We start from the raw sequence: 25,643 nt of genomic DNA, 5'->3' as shown, positions 1-25,643 counted from the left end.
ATGGACAGACTAGGTAAGACTCATCTGTAGCCGGACAAACGACAGCGTTGTCATGCCCCTCCCGTCCGATGACTGATATCAGCAGTGCGCAGATGTCGACCGAGGAAGGAAAGTCGTGTGTGTTTGAGTTTTATTAGACATTCGTGTCGTTGCATGCCTGCGTGTATGCACACGTGTGTATTTGCACATTCATTTGTGTGTGCGTGTGCGCTCGTGAGGGGATCTTGAATTTCCTGTTGAGTCCTTCTGCTGTGTATACTGCCATGATATACGTATATCCGATGGACATTTCTCAGGCAACAATACAGGTGTCACGATAGGTGGTGAAATTGTTAAGAGAGGGTAAGCAAACCTCCTTTTCGACGTCCTTGACATTGCTTTTATAAGTCTTTTTTTTTCGGGGGGGGGGAGACAAGAACTGAATTGAATGACTGGATTTTTTAAAAAAATGGTGACAGTTCGTTATTTCGAAGGTTCGTAATTCCCCGATGAAGGTTCGTTAATCCGAAATGAAATAAGGTTCTTCATTCCGAAGGTTCGTTAATCCGAAAATGAAATAGTGTTCGTAATTCGGAAAGTTCGTTCAAGTACGCACCGTCTGTTCGTTTTCGGAATAACGAACCTTGGGGATAACGAACCTTATTTCATTTTCGGATTAACGAACCTCCGGAATCAAGAACATCACCCCAAATTTTGTCATCCGAAAACTGTATCCTTGTTATTTATTTTCAGTGTTATCTAGTTATACAATGATTGTTGTTTGCTTTATTATCCGTTACAGATAACTACAAGTTGAACTACATAGAAGTGGAGATTGGCCCGCCGAAGCCAAGATATCTGTGAGTATAAATCGTAAAATACTATTCAATCTAAAACAAACATATCTACGGGCATGACCATTTGAGATGATGCACAGATTGACTATGCTTAATTTTGCTGAAGTATATTTCACTGTTTTTTAATGATGATGGTGGTATAGTGGTGGCGGAGGTGGTGATGTGGTGGTGGTGGTGATTGTGGTGGTAGTAGTAAAGGTGGTGATGGTGATGATGATGATAGTGACGGTGGTGTAAATGGTGATAGTGGTGGTGGTGGTGGTAATGATGGTGATGGTGATGGTGATGGTGATGGTGATGGTGATGGTGACGGTGATGGTGATGGTGATGGTGATCATGGTGATGGTGATCATGGTGATGGTGATGGTGATGGTGATGGTGATGGTGATGGTGATCATGGTGATGGTGATGGTGATGGTGATGGTGATGGTGATGGTGATGGTGATGGTGATGGTGATGGTGATGGTGATGGTGATGGTGATGGTGATGGTGGTGGTGATGGTGGTGGTGATGGTGATGGTGATGGTGATGGTGATGGTGATGGTGATGGTGATGGTGATGGTGATGGTGATGGTGATGGTGATGGTGATGGTGATGGTGATGGTGATGGTGATGGTGATGGTGATACGTATCATTATCATGACGGAAGGGGCAATGCATAGGCCTACTGTTATACATAATCTGTGCATTTGGTTTGAATTCGACGACCACTGAAAATGTTTCTCGATTCTATTCATCATGTGAATTGATTAACAAAACTATACGTATACCTGCATCTATAGAGGGTTTCTTGAAATGACAGGCTTGAACAGGCGAGTGAAGTGATTATACATTAATTTGTAAGGACAATCCCCCTACTGTCACCTCTGTGTGAAAGTCATTCACCTTGACCCATTCATGTTAACACCCCCTCTCCGTATCCAAACGGCTGCAATGTGCTCTTCTATCATACATCTGAAAACATGAGTCACAAGGCCAACACAACCAGACTTAACCACAGACTTCTGAAACGTGATGGTGTCTTGGGATCGCAATGTGATTCTCACTTGTCTTGAGGCTCTTGATGACTTGACGAATACCTCTCCATGCTCCCTTTGCACGATGTAAATACATACAAATGTGAATTGAGACATCAGTCTGTACACCTAGAAATTGGTCACAGTTTGTTATTCCGAAGCTTCGTAATAATCTCAAAGTTCGTAAATCAGCAGGTTCATTGATCGATCCGAGGGTTCGTAAATCCGAAAATGACATAAGGTTCGTTATTCTGGAGATTCGTTATTCCGAAGGTTCGTTATTCCGAAAACGAAACAGTGTTCTGAAGATTCGTTAGAACGCACTTTCTTTTCGTTTCCGGATTCAAGAACCTTCGGAATAACAGCCTTTGATTAATGAACCCTATAGTTTGTTTTCTAATTTGAAAAACGCACATAAAAAAAAGGGAATTTGTGTGTTTCGGAATAAAGAGCCTTCAGAATAAGTAATATCTCCCAATACATTTAACATCTTTGCCAGCGCAAGAGCTGTTAATGGTTAATCAATACACTCCTCTTTTTCAATTCGGTTGCTGAAAATAAAAAGATACTTTTAAAAGTATAGAGGAGTAAATGAGCAAACAAGATGTTGAAATACGACAAACTGTCCTATTTAAGACAAGACGCTGTGAAGACGCCTTTACCGAGTTTTATCATCTCATCTTCTCGCCGTGTCCTTCAATACACGCCAGCTTGCCAAAAATCATCATCTCGTCTTCTTGCCCCCAAGAAGCTCACTCTTTCCTTCTATTGATCTCCCCCATCTTAACTCTGTCTTCTCTATTACTCCCTTCGTGAAACAAGTGATTTGGCAAGTTGGACGTCATAGCACTTCGTATTCTTGTCCTATTTTTCCTAATTATACCCGACCTGCCGACTTGTATCACCTTTTTGTCTCATTGCGTTCTCAACAAGCCAACTTGTCTAGTCTTCCTGTCCCAAACAAGTCGATACGCCAAGTTCCAGCAGCTCGTCGACCTTGTGTTCTTGCAATTTCCAAATCAACTTGACGAGTTCTGTCAGTAAATCTTACTCATACCCACTGAAACGGCTGGTCGAGTTCCTACAACTTGTCCACTTGTCCCCCCTTCTTCGCTATCTAAGCCTCCGTCCGAATGGCGTCTTGCCCTTGAAACATTATGGCTCATGCTTGGTGTGAGGCAAAGAAATCTTTTATTTGACGTCATTACTGACGTAAGGTCTCATCAAAATCTCCCATTTTTCTATCATCAGAGAAAATGGCGAGCCTCTTCCCCTCATTAAGGTTGCTCCGGGCGGCGGCAAGGTGAAGTACAGCACCATCGTCTTTCCAGACAAGGACAAGGAAAACAAAGGGTAAGTTTTGGCGGCAAGATGAATGAGGCACAGGGAGAATGCGGGGAAAAATGAGAAGTATGTGAGCAGATTCGCATTTCCCTACCTTCTTTGGCAAAAGCCACTCGTAATGTTCACTGGAATTTAGAAACAACATAGCAAAACGACATAAGAATGCTGAGGGTACGGTTGTAAGCAGCACCGTTATTGAAACGGAAGTTTACAAGTAAAGATGATAAAATAAATGAACAGTTGTATTTCTAGGTAATACAGATTACTGATTATCACATAACCGATTTCGTGTCATACACACAAGGCTTCATATTCCCCCAGTCCCACCCACACCAAGAAAAAGTCTTTGTAATTTTTACTTCATTTGGTATACTATCAGTTTTGTCTGTATTCCACGATCAACCCTGCATGCATGCAGAACATCTATTTAATTCATCTTACGAAATTTTATCAAATCTCTTTTAATTATATACACATACTACATAAAACATATACCTATTTTTCTCGTCGTGAATAGAAGCAAGCACAGAAACAAAATTAGAACACATATTGTCACCACGGTAGTAATCAAAGTTGAACTACTTGCTGTGATGATGATTGAATCCAATCGAAATCTTTTGAAATTGATATTTATACCTGCTTGCCGGTTTGTGTCGTGATTTGCTTGGGTGCCTCACAAATTTGCTTTAAGATTGTTTAGGAGATAGTGGTTAAGTATCCGCAATTAGAAAGAAATATCTCAAAAAGAAGAAAATGTTTAATGATCTTTTCTATGAAAGGCGACTTGAAACACACTTTATTTATAGTGGCATGTGATCGTTGTAGACAGGTGACTGCAAGAACAGGCTTGACTGTTCTTGAGTCATTTTGTGACCTACTTGAAAATTAATTCTAGGAAAAGAATATTAAAACTGACACATATAGAAACTCTCGCGTATAAGACAAGACAGAATGACGACTCCGGCATGCCCTAAAGTGTCAAACTTTGCACATCTGTCCATGTGACTGTACTCGTGTGTGTTTGTGCGTGTGGGTGTACGTATGTGTAGTGTACGAGTTTTATTGCCTAGGAGCGGTCTTCTCTGTGTCATATTATGATGATAACATGATCGCTGTTCCTACTTTAAGTTGTGACGTTTGGAAAGGAGCTATTAAAAGGTGTGAATTGTATCTGGTCGTTCTCTAGAAAACAGGATGATATCATGCCCATATTCCGTTGAGACGAAGATTACAGAGGGGAAAAAAAAGCCGTGAAGGAGAGAAAGGGCATGGGAGGTCAGATATCAGTGGGGCGCCGGAAGTTCAAGGGGAGGAGGGTCTTATTTGCTTCTTCCGGCGATTACATAACAGAGTGTTGAAAAATTTCCCCTGCCTGACTGACGTCTTTGTTGGATGTCTCCTCATACGATGGTCTGGTTAGCTTGCGCGGAAAAATAAAGAACCAAAACAAATTAATTCTTATAATATTATCACAGTGAGACGCCCTGTCTCGAGTCAAGTCAACCAAGATTTTAATTTCAGTTTCAATTTATTTTTCATACTTCTCGAGAAAATGTCCTAAAAAATAGAATTATGCAATACAAAATTCCAAAGTACAAACTGGGTGAAACCATCTCCTGAATGTCAAACTAAATTTATTTCGATGTGAAAATAAACACAAAGGTATGTTTACACTAGTAAATGAACTGCACTATATTCAAAGTACGAAAAAAAAAATACGGGGCCTACGTAAAAGCAAGCTTGTTTAGTCGCAGGCCCATGATAAAGCCAGGAATATAGAAATATGGAGTACGCCTTATCTATTTAGACCACATAATGGCGGGAAATGATGAAATAAGGAACCAAACTAGTATTACTGTAGACATAGAGAAGCCACATGATGCAACAGTGTCCGTATAAGCACATTACTGACAAGTAAATGAGTGAATGAACACGAAATTGGCTCATTAAGATTCTCCAAGTTATTTATGTTTGCGTACTCTGCCGTTTGTTTACTGTTCTTTGAGAAAATGGGGAAGTGAAATCATACCCTTAACCAAATAAAACTCAAAATTATGTTCACCTTTGTCTTGATATCATACATTGTTTAATATCTCTAAGATTTATCATGTTTGTTTTATATTAGTATTGTCTGGGGCAAATTATTTGTTGTATAGGGCCACAGTTTTTCTCTCTTTCTCTTCTTTCTTTAAAATAACAACAACAACATCATACAAAGATAGCTCCTTCCCATATATTTTGACAACTAAAGAGATGAACAACTTCTGAGAGAATCAGGAGTTAGTAGATTTTGGCTTTTATGCGTTGAGCTTAAAAGAAACACGCATAAAAAATAAAAACAAAAACAGATAATAAGCAACTGGAGAAGACGTAAATAGCTCTGTTATGATTGCAACAGGATCTGGGAACTTTGCATCTTAACGATTGCATTAAAGGAACTAGGTTCCTTCTTGAGCTAAATATGAATTCGAAGTTGTTGACTTATATTCTTGGAAGGTTGCTCCGAACAGTCTGGGTCGGTTAATATCTTTTCACCTTTCAGTTATCTATCGTTATCCTCCTTACAGTGATTTAATGCACCTTCCACAATATAATCCCTACCTGCTCCTCAGTAACAAGGTCGGGAATGTGCGTGCAGGCGGCTTTACACATCTTTACCAGTGTCTATTCACACACGTGGGTGGAGAACATGGCCGAGAAGGGCAGTCTACGTTGAAACACATGTGACATTGATTGTGTTGTGTGTCACCCCCTTCCTTTTAAGTTCTGTCTCCGACTTTCCCTACGGCTTCTATGACGTCACAATGAGTTTTTTTTGGTTGTTGTTGTTTTTTTTTTTTTTTTTTTTTGCTGCACCATCTTGTGATCAGAAAAGTTTGTTGACCTGCGTACAAGTGTATCAGGAATGAACGCTACGACAGGAAAACAAAACGTCGACTAAGCAAAACGCAGATGACAAGGGATTTGGCTTCATTAGTTTCTGATTGCAGTTTTTCTTCTAACAATGAAATTCTAAAAACGTTGCTCTCTTATAGATATTTGACTATGAACGATATGAAATCGATTACTCATTTTACAAATAGTGTCAGATACATTGAGTGGAATTGTTGAGGGGTCAGTAACACTGTTTTGTCGTGATTTAACACTGTTTATCATATCATCATCATCATCATCATCAAGTTTTATAGGTCTGGGGCAAGTTTTTTGTGTATATCTTATTTCTTATTAAAATATAAGGACTTCAATTAATATTGTTATTCCTACGATATCGGAGAAATGTTTAAAAAGAGTGATGACTGACATCAACCGTGATCATGACTGTAAAGCGTAACCTAATATTTGCTTCGTATTCAAATGTGACTTCGTTCTCTGCATGGATTCGATAATGACGATGATGATGGTGATGATGATGAAACAGCATTTATCTGTTTGTATTTTACCATTTATCTGTAGAAACATTCAAAGGCGCTGTAGAATCATGATTTATGATCCATGGCAATCGAGTGTTTATTTCCTGTTTGATGTGAAATAACAAATTCTAACCTGACCACTTGGTATACTCTCTACACATTGCATTGATGAAAAGGTATTTGACTTGTCATAACTATAATTTACGACAATAACAATTACAACGCCATTTGAAAGGTCTGCCGAATGGGTTTGATTTGGACGTTCAGTAAACCTAAATTATGTTTGTTTATGAATATTTCGTTCTTCACGCAACAGTGAGCAAAGTCAGGATAGACTGAAAATCCTAAATCAAAAATTATGAACTTGTGAGTACCAGGCCTTCTTTCACTTTTATGTGACTTAAATATCTCTGACAGATCAGACAAGAAGAGTAAAGATGACTCGACCACGACGTCACATTCATCCAGTTCGAGTTCATCGTCTGCAGATCGACGATCGAGCAACTCTGGTCGAGGTATCATCAAGGGTTTCACGCTCGCCCAGAAGACCGCTGCCATCACCAAGACGCTGTCCGGCCTCACTAGTAAATTGAATTTGTCGTCGTCATCGTCCTCGTCGAAATCGGTCGAAACCACGACGTCGACATCGACGTCGCCAACACTTTCATCCTCACCATCGACAGTCCCGGCGGTTTCTGCCGCGGTAGTGCTGTCGCAGCCGCCGAATCGACCGCCCCCAGTGCCAGACCTTGGCGACACGGCGTCGAAGGTTCGTCCGTCGCCAGTCGGGGAGGAGAGCGCAGGGCAAGATGTTACCCTGAGCGGCAAGGGGTGCGGAGCGATGCCATGTGGAAGTGTCTCCGCCACCGGAAACGGAAGCGGGCGCGCGCACACCAGACTGGAGAGGAAAGAAAGTTACAAAAACGCGAAGCAGGTTAGTAGACCATCTCTGTAAAAGCCGGTATGTTGAGGTTGTCGACCTTCGTTTTAAGTTTATAGTCGTGCATTGCGCCCTTGTTACAGCGCAAGATGCACTGGGCCCCGTTTTATCAAAAGATAAAATCAATTTTAAATGTCAATACCACACAGGCTGCCATAGACTTACAGTTGAAATCAACTATATAATCTATTTTAACTCTTCATAAAACAGGGCCCAGGACATTTACATGTGCGATGATTACGATTTCTCCACGTCTCAGGTAGGCCTATATGTGCCATGGAGAAAAAAAAAAGAAAAAATTTTTTCTTTCAAGGAATAAGTGCGAGTAGTTGCGGCACGAGCAACTGTACATTCAATACCGACAATAGAATAATTAAACTGAAGGAATTCTGCAACGATTTTTTTATAGATATATTAATGTGAAATGATCCATATATATATATATATATATATATATATATATATATATATAGACAGAAGTATTGCAACAAGTTCACTCGGTTGACATCAGGTTCATCCGTATTTTATTGCTACTCGGAGTTTCATGCCACCTTCATTTAGGGGCAATCATCAGGCTCGTCAAAACTCACATACAGGCAAACATCATCGCACTGGTGACTTAATATAGGCGGTATTAACCTATCACAAATACAGATTGCGCAAAAACAAAACAAGACAGAATAGATCAGAACAAACAAAAACTTGCTTGCATCATTACACAAGAAATGAAACCTGATAATTGGTTACCTGACGTATCTGGTATCAAAATTGTACTGTTTCTATTCAGGAACACCATATTTTTTTAGTCACGCTTATTATTTCCATGCATCTATACTATGGACAGCTTTCAGTCTGTTTTAGTCCTATTCTTAAGTCCCTCGGCTTTGCTTGGTCAAGGAAACACAGTGACGTAATTCAACCCGTGAGATTGGATGACGTAGTCATGGCAACGTGGACACACCCACAACAGCAAGATCCGCAGCTATTTCTTGTTGTGATTGAAATTGAAGGTCGTTTGCATATTGTCGATAAAAGAGAAATCCCTGGTAAATATTCTGGATTCGGGCGGTCGCACGAAGGTATAACATCAGCTGCGGAGTGCACTGATTTCGATGGGCAAGATAATGGCGTACAAGCGGAACATGGAATAATGCGTTTCGGAAGATACCACCATTGGTGGCGTGCTTATCAACCGTGCCACTGTTTCCACTTTGGTTCTGCGAGATTTTGCGTTGCCGTTGTCAATCATTTTCATGCTTTGTGCCGTAGTTCGAATTTCGCCTGGTGCGTTCATCCAAACAGGATGTTTTATACCCCTTCTTGATGCATTTCTTTACCCGGATGTCAAAATAGTTTCTGACCATGCCGGCGACAATACTGATAATGTTAGGATTTCAGCAAAGGCACTTGAAATAACTTCTCTTTATCATAATAATATTAAAGTCTTAATAATTCATTACCATTGTTGTTTATCATTTCTGTCTTTCATTTATTTGTATCTATTTTATTGCCGTTTTTGTTGCCATTATTATCATTCTATTATCAGTAGCAGTAGCTTTAATTCTGGTGATTATAATCGTAATCTTATCATCATCGACATGATCATCACCATTTTCATGATCATTAACGCAGCACCATCTATTTGCTACAGCAGCGCAGCGTTGTATTCTCCATGTTAACTGATGATGATTATTTCCATTATTTTTTTTTTCATTTCCTCGAAGAATTGACGATTCTTATTCCCGTTCTTGTTCCCGACCTCGTGACCCCAGGCTAAAGTATCTGAGAATCATAACTACGGTGCATAGAAGAGTTGCACCTAACATGAATTCGAGAGGATGAATATGTTGGCATAATTTTTACATGAATGGTTCTAAAAACCAATACAACATTGTGTCTTCTTCCAATGCAAATCTACGGGGTCATCCAAGCAATTCATTTGATCAAATATCATATCTAAATCTTACTAATTTCTTTTGCATTATATCGTGTAAAGGGAGAGCAGATCTACATTATTGCCATATTTGGGGTGGGGATGAGACTAATATGAAATGCTGAGAAAGCAATCATAACTCTTCATCCACTAAAGCGTCATGTCGGTTGTCAACAAAATAGCAGGCCTACACTGCACTAGTGTTGTTTCTCCATCATCATTTTACTAGCCAAAACTCAAAATGAAATATGGTTGCCAGTGTGATTTCGTGGCTATTTGAACCACTGTGGCTAAGGCAACACCCACGGGGGAACGGTTGTTCACCTTCGGTGGCAAGTACATAGCCACCAAAAACATGTGGGGGCCTCAGAGCTATACTGAAGATTTTCTGACTTAGCCGTGCCTCCGCGGTGAACTGTAGAAGGCTGTATGACTCTGCAGATTTCAGCATCGAGCGTTTGTTATACTTCACGGATTTGAGCTAATACGTCGTCGTATCGTGGCATATTTGCGTTGTACAGAACTATTCCGCGACACTGGAGCTCTAGCAATCGGTACGATTAAAGCGTCTCAGACAGCGAAAATCCGAACTCCCCCGAATGTGGTCTCTGTATCTGAGATGATACTTCAGTCTCAGGTAGGATCAGTCTGCAGTCTTTGTGGCGATTTCCTTCATAACTGAAGAGCAGACTACTGTTTGGAAGTTTCTAAACGCCGAGGTTTGTGCTATCCAAGTTAAACGGCGAAAGCCTCTCATGTTTCTTCTTCTTGTTCACCGAAAAATCCAGTTGTGCAATCACAGTGGAAACTCGTTTCTTTTTCAGTAGCTATGTTTCCTCAATCCCAGCATGCTTAGCACCCAAACTGCTTAAGAATAGTCATTGTATCATATTCAATCTTGTCTCTTACTCCCAAATGCGGCAAAATCTATACATTAGTCCCTGTTTATAATATTTAGATGACGAAAATACATTTAATTACTTTATCTAACGTTCCAGCGAAGGTACTATTTCCCCATAGAAAGACGTATTGGCAGTGATTGGGTTCAGTTGGTAAAGATTTGTTCATGAATTATGAATCCTTAGTTCAGCTGGAGCTGGAGAGAAGCGTCTTTAATGTATTCGCAACTCACGACAGGATTTAAAGTACCTATTGCAACAGTAGCAACTGTACGGTGGTGAAGTAAATGGAAAAAAATGGCATCGATTTCTGTCTTGTTCTGCGCAATACCAGCTGTGCAGCCACCTCACTCCTGCAAAAGGGGAAGAAGTTTTGTGAATAAATACTTCACCCTGTTGTTGCTGTACTACATTCACAGAAAATAGTCATACGCATTGGCGTTCCATAAACTGGCAGACAACTCATCGACGCAGTCAGTTTAGATCATGACCAATAATGTTTATGATATATGTATATATATATATATATATATATATATATATATATATATCAGCCCTTGTCCAGTTTGCCTCCCATGATTTAGACAAGGACAACTACCCATAAACTCGTACATCATCGCTTCTGACTAATGAAGCTGCATCAATGAAAAAAAGAAACTCTCCCAAGGGAGCCATTACATCTCTATTCATCATGTCGGAACTCAATGAGACTTTTAGGAACTCGATGAGGCTTTTAGATGCCAAATAGATGTCATCGCGTCGACAAAAGTTCATATCATGGAAGTGGCCACTGGAAAAAAGGAAATTGGAGTTTACTCATTTTGCAATTAAATCTTCGTATTTCTCCCATAACTTAATTCTGAATTTACTTACGTCAACATTGAGAGTCAATAAACTTTTCGTGAAAGAAACAGAAATGAAGTTTTTCGGTGTTTTTTTGGACTGTTCACACGAGCACTTCGAATTTCTCCTTTATAGGCACTTGAGCTGTTGCTATAGCAACTTGGTGACTATGAATACTTTGTTTACGGATTTAAAAAAAATGGGTGTGGCTATTTCTTTCATAATTGTATCAGCATTAAAACTGGAATTATCAGAGAGTAAGTCGAGAGCCCACAGCAAAACTCCATTTTCCTTTTTCCTTTTTTGCTCTATCTCCAGCACGTGGTGCAGCAGCAGAACTCTAAGACGCCTCCCGCCTCGCCGCCGAGAAGACGGGCCCTCTCCACACCGACCCGCTCCCGGAAATTCCCGTCCGAGGCTGAACTGGCGGACGCCATCAAGGCCCACCAGGAAAGGCGTGAATCACCGCCGTCGAAGACCCGGACTCTGCCGGCGAGAGAAAAGCTGTGGAGAGAAGACGAGTTGGAAGTGGAAGAAGGGTTTTGGGACTACGATGACGTCGTGGCAGAAGGATGTTGGATGTCGGCCGAGGGGCAACATGATGATTCTTCCTTCGAGGACATCGGCTTGATGATGAGGTCTGCTCCGGCAACAGAACTAGCACAGGCGATGCGAGCTATGCAGATGAAAGTCAAGCGAAAGTCGTCAACGGGAGAGGCCTACGATAACGTATTTGAACCACCGTGCTCGCCGACCACGACGGCCAAGTCCGGCCACTTTTTCGGCTGCGGCGATAGCGGGTCGGGATCAGGCACTGAATCACCACGCTGCGAGACGTCCTCCCCAAGCAAACAGTCCAGCTCGCCTGTCAGCAAACGGCTGCCCAGAAGTGAGCTGGAGCAGGCCTTTGCGCGCAGGAAATTGACGGGGAGATTCCACAGCGAACAGTATGACTTTGATAATCTGTCCTCCGGTAGCAACTCACCGACGCGATTCGACGATGTCTACGCGTCGGGTTATCGACCAGTACCAGCCGTGCCTTCAAGCAGGAACCGTGACTACAGCGGGTCTCCGGAATCCCCCTCCTACTTGGACATGGAGTACAGGGGGTCTGTCTCCACCAGGAAACCGGTACCGCTGCCGCGAAATAACAGGTGTAGGGAGTCAGCCTCAGAAAGTTGCACCTTGGAGAGCGTTTTCAACCTCAGACCAGTACCCTCGCCACCGGCTTACTTCAACCAGTCCTTCGACTACTTGTCCGGGGCCAGGGATTCGTCCGGTGACGAGACCTACATGAACGTGGCCTTCAAGCCCAAGGGAGACTCACATCGATACGAAAATGTTGTCCTGGATGACAGACTATCCGGATTTCATTCGGTAAAGAACCCCATTCCCTTAATCACTCAACGCCATTCAGTATTTCCTATAACTCGTCTTCGTAGTTTTCATATTAAGCATTACCACTCTTCTGGATATCTCTGTACTTGATAACGTGGCAAAGTTACTTCGTCAAGTGCCCGATCACTCCCAAATATCAGTTGGAATTTTTACTGGTATGAACTTCACACTTTATGGACGAAGGGCAGCTATTATGGTCCCTTTTGGATCGGTTGACAGGTCAAATCTTATGTTATATTACACGCAAAAATGTATACAAAGCAAACAAACAAAGCCGCGAGCGTGTCTTTACAAAAAAAGGTAAGCAGTGAGGACAAGCCATATTTGACATCGCGTAAACCATGAAATGCTAAATTAGGGATAACGCCAAACCATCGTATCTTTCCCATTAGACATACTCTGTAGGGAGGTTCAAATCAGGTGTGATTTTTTTCCAAAAAAAAAAAAATTTGGAGTCGGAGGTTTCCCCCTGAATATTGCACTATTCATCGTTATTGCAAGCATCTAAACTCATTGGAGGTTACTTTATAACCCAACTCGTTTTAACTCTCAAATTTTCTGCAACAGCATGTGGTTTGCGGAATGAAGCGCCTTTTCTGCTCAAGGGAACTCCATGGATACAAACTCTCGTGTTGTCGAACAAGCAGTATTGCGCATGTAGGTCATAGGGCTACTGTAAAGACGTTAGGACTCGTTCTGACAAGTCGTTATGCGCTGTTAAGAGACGATAGTCAAACTATCCAGCAAAACTGGCGCTATTCCAGACAGCGCAGTCAATTTCCATCGTTCGTGCAGTGGTTTGACGAAGAAATGGGACGACGTGTGATTCAGACTTTGTATTGATAAAGTTACGCTTCAAGCTCGGTTGATGTCTTTCTTTGTTATTCCCAATACCTAAGACGTTTGTCTCATCTTCATTGCTGTTGTTTTCTCCTTGTCATTTCTCGTCTGGATCATTTCAACTGCTTCTTTGTTCAACGTTATACATCTTGGTTTAGTCGCCATTTTTGGCATCACTGTGTCCACACATTTTTCTTCCTCATGATCTTCTTCCTTGACCTCGCTCCCCTTCTAAGTTTCGTCTTCATCCCTCTTCCCCATTTTACTTCTGTACATTCTATCTCCTTCTTGTTTCTTCTCATTTTCTCCTGAATATATGCCTGATCGTGTTTTTTGTGTGTCGATCCTTAACTGTTAACACATGTTTACACCCTCAGAAGTGCTATAACTAGGCTATAAAGATCACATTCATCCAGTTTAACAGTTACTTACTTTCGTGTGACGTGTTTAACATCACTACATGTAATTCCAATAGAGCGACGGTTGGATAAAGTGCTTATTCACGTCGACGTGTATTGTGAGTGATGTGTACACGGAGAAACGTGCATGATTACGCCCTCATTTGGCAAGGCGACTATAGAGGTACTCTGCCAGGTGTACCGACTTGGGACGCAAGAAATGAGTCAAGGAATTTGGCATCCCGGCGGACATCTACAGCTCTCTGCGTCCGTAGTCGCGCGTTTTCCGAGCGGTGGCTTCGTGCCAGAGAACTTGCAAGAGTAACAGTGACACCCACCCACACATACATACATACACACATGCAAACAGACATACAGGCAAACCGCAAAACACACAGAATGAAATGTATTGCGTGATGACACTCGTGCATCATGATGTTCTTTATCAGTCATCAACTTGAATCGCGTACTCTTGGAATTTTCTCAAAAGAGTGACGAATAAGTAGCTATATCCATCGTTAAAGCTACTGCTATGTTTGCAACGGTTTTTGTTTCCTTTAGGTAGGAACTCGACTTTCCATCACAATAATCCATCACTGTCTGGTGAAAATTACTTTACTACCGGTACTTGATGTTATTGTTTGTTGTATATTGTATAACCAATCAGTAACGACTGCCACGGTTAGCCATGAACATCCTTTAAAAGTCGCATACAATCATTTGAGGACGTAGCTATTAGGGACATTATAACGGGTAGTTATAATAAGTGTATCCATCAAACCAAATGAGTTCGAATGGCTTGACGAAATTACTTATTCAGTCAAAATTAAAACTTAAAATGGGGTAGTGTAACCGTTATGAGAAAGGCAAAAGTGTTTTCAGATTTTCGAAAGATTATGGGGATTTGTTTTCCGTTATTGATCAATGAATCAGTAGGTTGAATCAATAGATAAAGTCCACTTTTCAAATTTACAAATAGACAAATGGTGATGACGAATATGCATTCCTCATTGTTCACATTTTTCAGGAACGACCTCTTAGCAGTAGCGACTCTCCTCGCGCCAGCACGGAGCTGAGGCCAGTCCCCGCGCCGCGGTTCTACAGCTCTCCCTGCTCGTCGAGTCATTCGCTGTCGTCACTAGATGGTAGCAACCAGCTGGCTTCACCAGGCGGGAAGCAGAATTCACAGGCGGGCTGCGGCGCCTCCCCTCTCAGCGCACCGAACCAACCGTCGTCGGGGCGCGGCAGTCCCAACCATCAGCATGGTAGGAACGCGCAGCAGACGCAGAAACTCGTCACCCATGGCAACGCAGCTTCGTCAGCGCAATCAAACCTGGCGTTGATTACCGGCTGCACCCAGGGTGCCACTATTGAGAAACCTCCTCGGACCGGCTTGAGCGCATGCCCGCAAGAGCGCGGGGTTACAGGAGGTTGTGGTGGTGGTAGTGCTCACTCGCAGCTCAGTAGGAACGCATCGTCACATCCGGGTCACTACAGCAGAGAAGCGTCTGTCGGCGCGACGAAGCAAGAAGGACGCAAGGAGGTTAGAACCATGAGCAACGGCCATGCGACAAAGGAGATGCGGAATTCGTCTCTTTCCCAATCCAAAGAGAGCTGGCAGTCTACGGAGCGTTGCGGCAACAGCGGGCAGCAGACTAAAGATGGCCGAACCAGTCATCACAACCCTCTTGTGCAGACGAACAGTATCGGGATGGACGGCGCTTCCTTAGGAGGTGCACAAGGGGGTGTCGGAGGAGCCACCGCCGCAGTAGCAGCAGCTTCTGCCGTTTCAAGTGGGGGCGCTACCGCAGGAGGAGGAGGGACCCATTTCAAGGCCCCCAGTGTCCATGGTAACAATGGGAGTCGACCAGCGAGGGGCGCCAACTGCAAGGACCAAATCTTACCGAGTCACGGTAAGTTGAGTATCCGTAAGTATTACTCACGACCAGTGAAAACAATTTCCTTCGAGATACGCCTCTTTCTTCCTGTCTGTCCTTCTAATTTATGCATGTATTGGTCCTGCTGCTTCTCTCTCTGTCATTTATTCTTCTTGGAGAGCGAGCTGGGGGGGGGGGGGGGGGGATACGGTGATACTGTTCTTAGGAAGCTTGACAAGAACGATAGGCTTGTAATCTACAGGGAAAAATGGTACAAAGTGGAGCAATAACGGGTCCGAGATGTTTCGGGTAAAGAGAAATTATTCCCTAACGAGGTTAGAGTGAAACTAGGATTCATGTCACGTGATTGATGAGAAATGACTGTTTTCTTCGCTCAACGTTTGGATACATGAGCTGTCACCTTTGTAATCGATGTGTCAGTGTCGTAATAGCAGTAAGATTTCATTGTGGATGGCGCTCAACCTTTCATCCATCATCAGTGGAAAGAAAGGATCGAGAGCTAGAGCAATAAGCAGCCTGCCCGTCCGTAGAAGTGTCGATGAGAACTTCTAGCGCCGCTATCTAACTGCGCTCCACTGCAGTAGGTTTTGTCGATGAGCTCTGGAAAGCATATGATTATTTTCAACATACGAAGTGAAGGTTTCTGCTCAAAAAGTAACATAAATCATAGGGTAGAATCCGAGAGAGACAGTTATGTATAGCAGCGGGTTCCATAACATTTGCTCCCGCAGCAATTGCTCCTATAAAATATCTGCATGCTAAGCCGGTCATAAAGTTTACCCACAAACATAACCGTGATCCTAATCCTAATCCTCACATCAAGCAAAACCTAAAACCCTATCACAACCCTATCCTAACCCTAAGTCCTTTGAAAATAAGACAGGAGCAATTGTTGCAGGAGCAAATGTCGTGTTACCATAGCAGCGGCAGCCATCTTCGATGATCTCTTCCATTCAGTGCAATCAGAGCTTTTGACGTCGCAACTCTGTGTCCGGTAACCACTGGTAACACCATTCGATATCTGCAGAGCACCATGTCAGTCGGACTCTCAGATATGTTCTCTGGCAATAAGGGGAGGAGGCTTTTTGTGGGGAAGCCCAAGGCGAATAAGGAGGAGGACAGGGGAGGGAACTCCCAGGGAAGGGCATTTTTTTCTTTCTTTTCAGGAAATGTGGATTAATGTCAGTGGCAGGCTATAGAGCCGGCCGTGTCTGCGGGGGAAAACGATTTGGATGCTGCCCGAGTACCAAGCCGAGTGATAACTGGGGTCAGACAGGGGTCACGGAGTATAAGAGCGTCACTCAGCACATGGTGAAAGAAAGGGTGATGGAGAGAAAAGAGAACATGAAGAAGAAGAAACAAGCGGTGTATTGTGGGTTTGAATTACAAGTGAGGGTTCTTTCTTTTCTTTTATGAGAACCCACAAAGATCTGACACTATAGTTAATGGGAGGATCTAATGCCAGTAAACTCATCCAAATTCTAGCCCTTTCTTTCTTCTAAAGTTAATGATTGTTATTGGGTGAAAGAAGGGAGAACATGTTATTACTACTTTGTATTTTACAGTTTGCTGGAACATTTCAGCAGGCTCAAGGGACTGATGCTATAATTCCGTGACGAAAATCTTGAATTGTCAAAGGTGTGCCTTTCTCTGAACAGCATTTCATTGACGATCTGTCATTCATAATGCACAAGCAACTCGCAAATGATCTGCCGGGAACGTAATTTCACTACAAACACAAAATTTCTTCCTCGTCATTGTCTAAAACGTCGGCATTCATCTTCCAAGATGCTATTGCTTTGAAGGGTAAAGCACGGAGGTGGAAGGGGAAATGACGCTACACACCCAACCTAAAAACGTTTGTAAATACTGAACTATTTGTGCTTTGAGATACTGAATCTTTTTTTTTTCAACGAAGAAAAAAACCCCAACCATTCTTGCGTTGTTTGATATGACCAGGAATGGACGAATTCATAAATTGTATTACCTTTAGTCCAAATTTCTGGTTGGATCACATCTGTTGAATTGTCTTCCCAACCCCATGAAGCAAAACTTAACATCAACCAGCAATGAAGTTATAATATATCTTACTAATGATTGATATTCGATTGGTAGCTTACGCCGTCAAAATTGTATTTGCTCCTGAATTGAATCTTACATTCGCTGTTGTCATGGCAACAGCTATAGCTGCATGACGACTTGCTTCAGCGAAGCCTATCTGTGAGCTGAACGAATACGTCTTCCATCAGAACACAGACAAAGAGCTAGAATAATAGAGAAAGAACAAGAAATATATGGAGAGGATCGAGTGAGGGGCGCAAGGGATTAGATGCAGTTCGGATGGACAGATACTTGTAGTGTTGATATGCGATTCGCCATATGAAGTCGAGCGACCCACTGGCGGAAGCTCTGCACTCTATATTCACATCATCACTGGGCATCGCGAGTTGCGGACATCTGTCATTTGCCGTAATGTCACAACGTAGAAGCCACTTGGGGGAATCGTGACTCATTCGAGGGTCTGATCATTTCTAGCACTCTCGAGGAAAGACTTCGGCAGGAAAGTGCGAAGAAAAATTCAAATGCAAAAGTTTGTATCCGTTCAGCCTGAATTCATCACCCGCGGGCAACAAGAACAGCTGAACAGCTGGCTGTTCGTAGCTGCTTGTTTATAATAATAATATCTTATTTACCCAGGGTAGCCTCTTTAGAATTAGCGCTATTCTTCCAGACGGCCCTGGTCTGCCAGGTACCCATTCCTGCACCTGGGTCGAGAGGAGTATCTTGGGGGAAAATATGTTGACAATGTAGGGACATAAACACTTTGCAAACTCGGGCCCTACGTTTCTAAGGCAAGGGTCTTACCCGCTGTACCACTGTTGCCTCCCCTTTGTTTATCTGCATGTCTGTGTGTATCTGTATCGGCGATCCATCATTGTCCATGGCTGAATGAGTTTGAAAACTTTGAATGTAGAACATCAATTTGATTCAGTTTTTATTTAGTTGTCCATGGAGGAAGGGCCCAACATTTGTCAGTCTTCCGAAATTCGGCAACTGCCATATTCAGCCTGTTCAATTTTGATATATTTGCTGTTCAAAAGTCAGCAAAAAACAATATCGCATACAGTCTGTCAGGGTTTTTCTAGTTTCAGTCGAATTTGGGATGTCATCCTCTTCGAAACAAGAGGAAAAGTTACTCTTGTTTAGGGTGTGGATGCTAACGTTTGATCATCCCTGAAGGTGGCCGAAATTCGCCTCAATCATCAAGGGTCGATCATCGGGTAATAGGAATCTTCATACAAACAGACAATGGCGCACTCGCATTTCTCGAGGTTCCCCCGACGAGATCAGGCGAATCAGCAACGGTCGACGCGGATCATCTATGGAGAGCGATGCAGGAAATTAATGCGCTATGACTCAATCCCAAGCTCCCCAGCTTTTGGAGAGCGAGGGGGGAGAGAAAGAAGGAGGGGGAGAGGGCAAGAGGAAGGGAGTGAGAAAGGAGGGGGAGTGAGTGAACAAAAAAGGAGATGATGGTTCATGCAAAGTTCAGCATCGCGCATATGTCTACGACCAAATTGTGTATATAGACAGAATGTTTCTAGAACATGTGCGACTGTCACTCACAGGATGTGTCTAGAGGGTTGCGGCGTTCCATACTCTCCTCGTGACGGTCAGATCTCGGTGAAGAGCTCATGATAAAGCAATGATAACTTTCTAGGGGATACAAGGTTAGTACCCTCCTTTGGTGGAACCCCGTGCTCCCAGCCCGCCATCCGTTCTAAAAAGGCCTCATCCACATCTTTTCGCATCAATTTTACATACTGAACTGTAGAACATCCTGGAATCATGTTCACTTAAATCAAAGATGACAGCAAGATGTTTGATCGCTTCCTCAACTTTCCCGCTTCCTTTGGGAATGTCGTCTGCAATGTGAATGCAAATCGTTTGAGACATAATGCAAAAGACTGTAGGGAGCTGTAAAGCTTAGCAGACTCATCTAAAACAGACCTTTCAACGCTCAATCAGCGCCAACGCTGTTTGCCCACAATGTTTCATATAATAGACACACTTGGGACTACAGGTATTTCAAAAATGACATGCAGGATTCAACGGCTCACAATAATGGTGCGATAGTTTTCTTGTTCGTCGATCGTTTGGCTATGACCAGATGCCAGTCGCAGCTGTCTTGATTTCAGCCAAATTGTGAGTGGTCTCATGCCAATGAGTCAAGACATGAGATATAGAACAAGCTCGTATCGCGTGCTGATCTCGTTCGATGTCCGATACAGTTAGTGAGACATTGAACTTGTACACGTATGCATATAAGTTATTATCGCGTGTTCACAACATTTCATGCGTATTGCTCTAGACTCTAAATTACATTTACACACGATGTCATGTAGGCCTACTGCAGTAAATTTCATGTTAATGTAGCGTATCAGCATATTCTATTGCTTCAATATCAGCAATGCTTGCCCATTGCTCTCTCAATGTCTCATGAGTGATGGTGAAGATCTGATCCACCATCAACCGCATTTTCAAAGAGAGACAGTGCGAATTGACTGGACGCCATTTTGGCGATCTCTAGTCACTCACCCCCTCTGGCGGAAGGCACCGCATCTCGCCTGCATGGCCCTGCAGAATGTCAATCTCGGCCACAGCGAGCTGATGGAAATCTTGAGTCATGCGGTTGGGAGGAAAACGCAAAGGAATCACTCTGAGGCTGTTTGTCTTGCTCGACACAAATCTCTGACAAGTGTAGTAGCCTACTGCAAGAAATCAAGAAATCAAATTCGGGCGGATAACGTAGAGTACTGTGATCAAGGATCGGCCCAGAGCGCCCTCGACTGCACAGGTCATGACCCGTTGTTTGGGCCAGAGGAGGATGATGGTGTACAACGAACCTGACCTAGTTTTTGGCACAGGGAGAGACGAGACATCTGTTGGCCAGGTGTGCCTTACTTTTGCAAGTTTCTTCAGCAGATGGCAGTATTCGACACAAGCTGGTTTTCACTGAAAGTAAAAAAAAAAAAACAGAAACAAAAAAAAGCAATTGCTCTTCCTTCAGCTACAGGTGAAGCTGCGAAAAGTGACTTTTTGAATCTCATCCACGCGCCCTCTTTAGGGCTAGAAGGCATAACTTGCCAAAACTTGATAAAGCGCCAAAGCGCCTTTTGGGTCAAACAAGGCAAGTTTTGAGAAGCCATCTTCTTGCCTTCTCGTCACGAACAATGCGCAAAGGAGAGTTTCAAACAGTCACTTAATTTCCCGCCTAAATTCTCCTCCCGTGTAAGACGCCCATAGGAGATCCACCTAGCTTCGCCTAAGTTGCCTTTTCACCTTCATATCTGAAAGAACCTGACCAGGAGAGTTTTAACAAGTTGCCTTCTCGCAGCCGAACTTTCGTATCTGTATAGGCTTCTAACAGTGTGATATCAACTTCTTATTGCATGTTTCAAGGACAATTGAATTTATATAACAGTAGGTCATCTTATCCAACTCTAACATGACTGTCTATTGTATGTTTTTATATGTTTTTTTTCAAAAGGTTGGCTGTGCTATGAATACTTCACTCTCACTATAGTTGTTATGAATGATATTGATTAGTCATTAACTACGTGCACCGTAGCTTTACATGTCTAATATCAGGCATGGTTTCCTCTGATTAATATCATTTTCTGCTCTTAACACATCTGCGTAGCTTCCACCTCCCTTCATTTTTCGTTTGTGAAGTTTCCATGAATGAAATATATTATGTGTTGTCTACTGATGATTGTATAACTCTCTTTTTGCAACTGACAATAAAATCTGTGGAAAAAAATGTGGTAGTATCAAGCTCCCTTGGAACATGGAGCTACAACAGCCGTTGTAGCTCCATGCTTGGAAGAATAACTTGATCATGAATTGTTTTTCAATTTTTTTGTTTTGTTTGGGTGCTGGGGGTGGTCTTCATCTTCCTAGCAGCATAGAGAAACGTTTAATTGGGGAAAACAATCAGGTATTGCTTTGGCTGCTTCACTCCAAATGATCCTTGTGTAATTAAGGATTGTGTTTTGAGGCGTCGTGTTGATCTTCTGTCCATGGTTTGTCATTGCAGTTACGCAGCCGTGGTACTACGGGAGAATGCTCCGCCAAGAGTGCGAGTACCTGATGCTGTCGCAGGGTATCTCACGCCAGTACTTGGTTCGAGACAGTTCTCATCGGGTAAGGTCCAGATTGTCCTCATGTTCCCTCCTTCTTCTCCTCCTCTTTCTTTGTTCTTTTGTCTGTCATCATTTCTCTTTATTCTTCTTTTAATTTCGTCGTCATTCACGTCTTCCTCCTCCTCATTGTCGTCTTCATCTGCGTCTTCTTCTCTGTTTAATCTTTTTGTTTTACCCTTCTTCCGTTCTTCTTCTTCTGTTTCTCCTCCCCTTTCCTCATTTGTCCCCTTTCGTTCTCATTATCGCTGCTATTTTTCTTCTTCTCCTCCTCCTCCTGTTTCTATATGCACCCTTTTCTTTCTTATATTCTTCTTTTTATCCTTTTGTCCTGATTTTCGTTCATATTTTTGAAACTTGTCTCCGATATATAGTACAGGTTGCGATTCCCATTTGGTTATCACGTGGTATATATGGGTTTCCGTCAACAAGGGATTAAACGTGTAGATCTTGTGTAAGTTTGGTGGTTAATGCACGTGAGTGATCTAGGCCGTTTGCAAGGCGTGGACAGCTCATGATGTAAGTGGTTTATGACGCAAAAACTGGTGAAGCTAGCGCATCATGCTCGTGCCACATAGCATGCCATATAGCAAAATGGCTCTCCTTACGACAGAGAGTAATTTGTGTGATTTATATCATGATAAAAAGTAAGAACATCCGGACAGTTTTGTTTGTTTATTCTTTTTAATTAATCATGGTATTCGGTGGGTATACTTCTTTACTTAGATTTTACTGGGATATATAGTGATTAAGGTACTCTCAATAGTTCAAACGGTCCATGTCGCGCTGTTATTGTATGCATCTTTTATTTCATCGACAATCTAATAAGTCGGTATGCCTGCAGTCACGACCTAGGTATTTGCGTTTCAAATAACTGAACGTGAAACATGGTCGAACAAACCACGATGTCCTAGGTCGCTGATCGAACACTATGATAAATGATTTCGGGGGTTATTTTCGATACCCGCATCGTAAATATAACGTCACGTGGAATGCCACGACCCCGGGGCCATTGATTGAATAAAGAGAAATAAATAAAAACAACAACAAACAAGAATAGATGCGAAATGGCACTTCCATAATCCCGATTTATCACCCTGAAAGTCTACAGCAGGTGCTGTCTCAAATTAGACTCTGTCTCGATGTCAAATGGGAGAGTGAAGGGGTAACACGTCTGAAGCCTTCGGATACGTTAACCGCAAGCTATAACCACTTTTTTTGCCGTATCAATGAGTAAGAGTTACTACAAACTGCTCAAGACTTGAATCTCGAACAGGATCGATCGATGCATCTTTTGGGGCATTCGTGCAAGCATGTGATGTTTTATTTTCACTCTTTGAAATAAACGCGGATATTCTGGCTCATATTGATTGATTTTTATGAATCCCGAAGATCGCCGGGCTTTTGATGTTGTCGATGTAACATTTTCCAGAGTGAAAACAGTGCGAAAGAGATATTAAGCATCCTGCAGGCATGGTTGTCATTATTTTTGATTAGTAATGATTGTGACGCCATATTACCCAAAGTTGAAAGGGGGGATCATGAAAATGACCTCCTCCCGGAAAAAAAAAAAAAATTCCCTATCATTCCAATAATGTAGGGTCATTGCAATTATTATCATTCTTTTACATTTTGTTTTAACTTTCTGCATAACTTTAAATCATTAATTAACTAAAAACAAACAAAAAATTAATAAAAACCCTCACTATATAAGATTTTACACACTCTCTCTCTTAAGATATCATCATAATTATCTAAGCATAAAGATTCATAAATGTGAATTTAGTTGAATGACTCTCATCAAACAAACACTTAAAGGACAAGTTCACCTTCATAAACATAAGGATTGAGAAAATGCAACAATATTAGTAGAACACATCAGTGAAAGTTTGTGGAAAATTGGACAATCGATGCAAAAGTTATGAATTTTTTAAATTTTTGTGTTGGAACCGCTGGATGAGGAGACTACTACAGCTTGTGAGTCATATGCGTACAACAGTATAAAGAAAATATAAAAGAAAATTCAACATATTTTCACTTTTTTCGCATAATAAAAGAGCAATTGACTTGCCTCTTTCTAAAGGCAGGGGGAATAATATTACCCATAACATTTATCGGTAACGAGTCAGGGGAATGTGTACTTTTTTCAAAAGATGGAATTTTGTGAAATTCTCTTTATATTTTCCTTATATCGTTGTACGCATGTGACATCTAAGTTATTCATACACTGCAGTAGTCTTTTCATCCAGCGGGTACTGCACAAAAACTTCAAAAATTCATAACTTTTGAACGGATTGTCTGATTTTCCTCAAACTTTCAATGATGTGTTCTACTAATATTGCTACATTCTCTCAATCCTTATGTTTATGAAGGTGAACTTGTCCTTTAATGTATCAATCTATATATAGTACCGCTATATTTGCGGTAACTCTATTTGCCATTGCAACCATCATAGACTCCTTTTACCATGACCTGAAAATTCCCAGGGAATATGTCACCTCGCCGGCATTTTTATGACATTTGAACAACGAAGTCAAGCTATTAGGTCTATCTGCTAATCAATTATATGCACTGCCGTATAGAGAAATTACTATGTAGAAGTCCTTCAAAATGTTTGTAGTAATAATTGCGTTTCCTTTCGTGAGGAATTCCTTGCAGTCAAAATAATTTGAGATTTTTCTTAAACAATATGTCAGGGATTATCGAGCAGTAGTCTTTAGAGCTGCAGACATCCGCTGTTGTTATTGTTGTTTGCCGTCACGGGTGGATGTTGTTGTTGTTGTCATCATAATATCATTACTGTTGTTATTGTTGTATGGAGATGTGTAAGCGCTCTTAAACACACACACACACACACACACACACATTAAAAAAGACTTGAAGTTGGGGTCAACGCCTTTAACAGCTCTCTCTACTTCGCTCCTTCTTCCCCCTCTGCCCCCCCCCCCCCCCCTCTCCTTCTGTACAACAACACGCAGGCTGGCGACCTAATGCTGTCAGTGCTGTACGGGTCGAAGGTGCACCATTACGTCATCCAAACCACCGAGGACAAGAAGTTCCAGATCGCCCATCACGATTTCGACTCCGTGGAGGCCATCCTGGATTTCTACCACAAGCACGTCATCATGTATTCGACTCACCAGGAGCCAGTCTACTTGGGCGACCCGTTCATCTTCAGGAGGCGATAGAGCGAGGGGCGAATCGTCATGGTTTGCGCGCCTCTTTTTGCGTGACATCGTCACGTCACAGGGAAGACGCGCCTATCTTCATTTTATCATCCATGTAACGTTTTTTCGTCGTTTCGTGTTTCGCCGGCTGGCAACAATTACCGATAGAGAAGTGTATGATAACAAACTAAAAACCTCACAGAGCTTGCATAGTCAAATCTGGCTATCATAAAAGTCAGCTAATCAAATTTACGCAAAAAGTTTATTTTCACGTCAGGTGAAAAAACCATTGTAACATATAAATATAAGCTGTAAAACTCAATTATGCTGAAATTTCTCTTATGAGGATCCCCTTTAATCATGATAAACTGGTATATATACATAACCATTGAATCCACAAGTGTTTGTGCCTCACACTTTGATTACTTGCTTACCACCTCCAGCACCCTTCAGGAGAGACATTAGGGGATGTCAAACGTGTACGTGCTGGTTTTATTCTAGGGATTAGTGGTACGAAT

At 42.1% G+C, this 25,643-nt stretch overlaps 1 protein-coding gene across 1 annotated transcript; it reads left to right on the top strand.

The window, feature by feature from the left end:
- LOC139738519 (uncharacterized) lies at nucleotides 1-25,146 on the top strand. Its single transcript, XM_071649144.1, has 8 exons — nucleotides 1-13; nucleotides 782-839; nucleotides 3,104-3,205; nucleotides 7,024-7,540; nucleotides 11,540-12,598; nucleotides 14,885-15,770; nucleotides 21,856-21,962; nucleotides 24,937-25,146. The coding sequence occupies exons 1-8, from the start codon at nucleotides 1-3 to the stop codon at nucleotides 25,144-25,146; spliced, it is 2,952 nt and encodes a 983-aa protein (XP_071505245.1).
- The last annotated feature ends 497 nt before the right edge of the window (nucleotides 25,147-25,643 follow it).

This window comes from Diadema antillarum, unplaced genomic scaffold (genome assembly GCF_040938485.1).
Source record: "Diadema antillarum isolate AM-2024a unplaced genomic scaffold, OU_Dant_1.0 seq00000752_RagTag, whole genome shotgun sequence".
Lineage (NCBI taxonomy): Eukaryota > Metazoa > Echinodermata > Echinoidea > Diadematoida > Diadematidae > Diadema > Diadema antillarum.
Note: the sequence above shows the minus strand (reverse complement) of the source record. Positions and strands in the feature narration are given on the sequence as shown.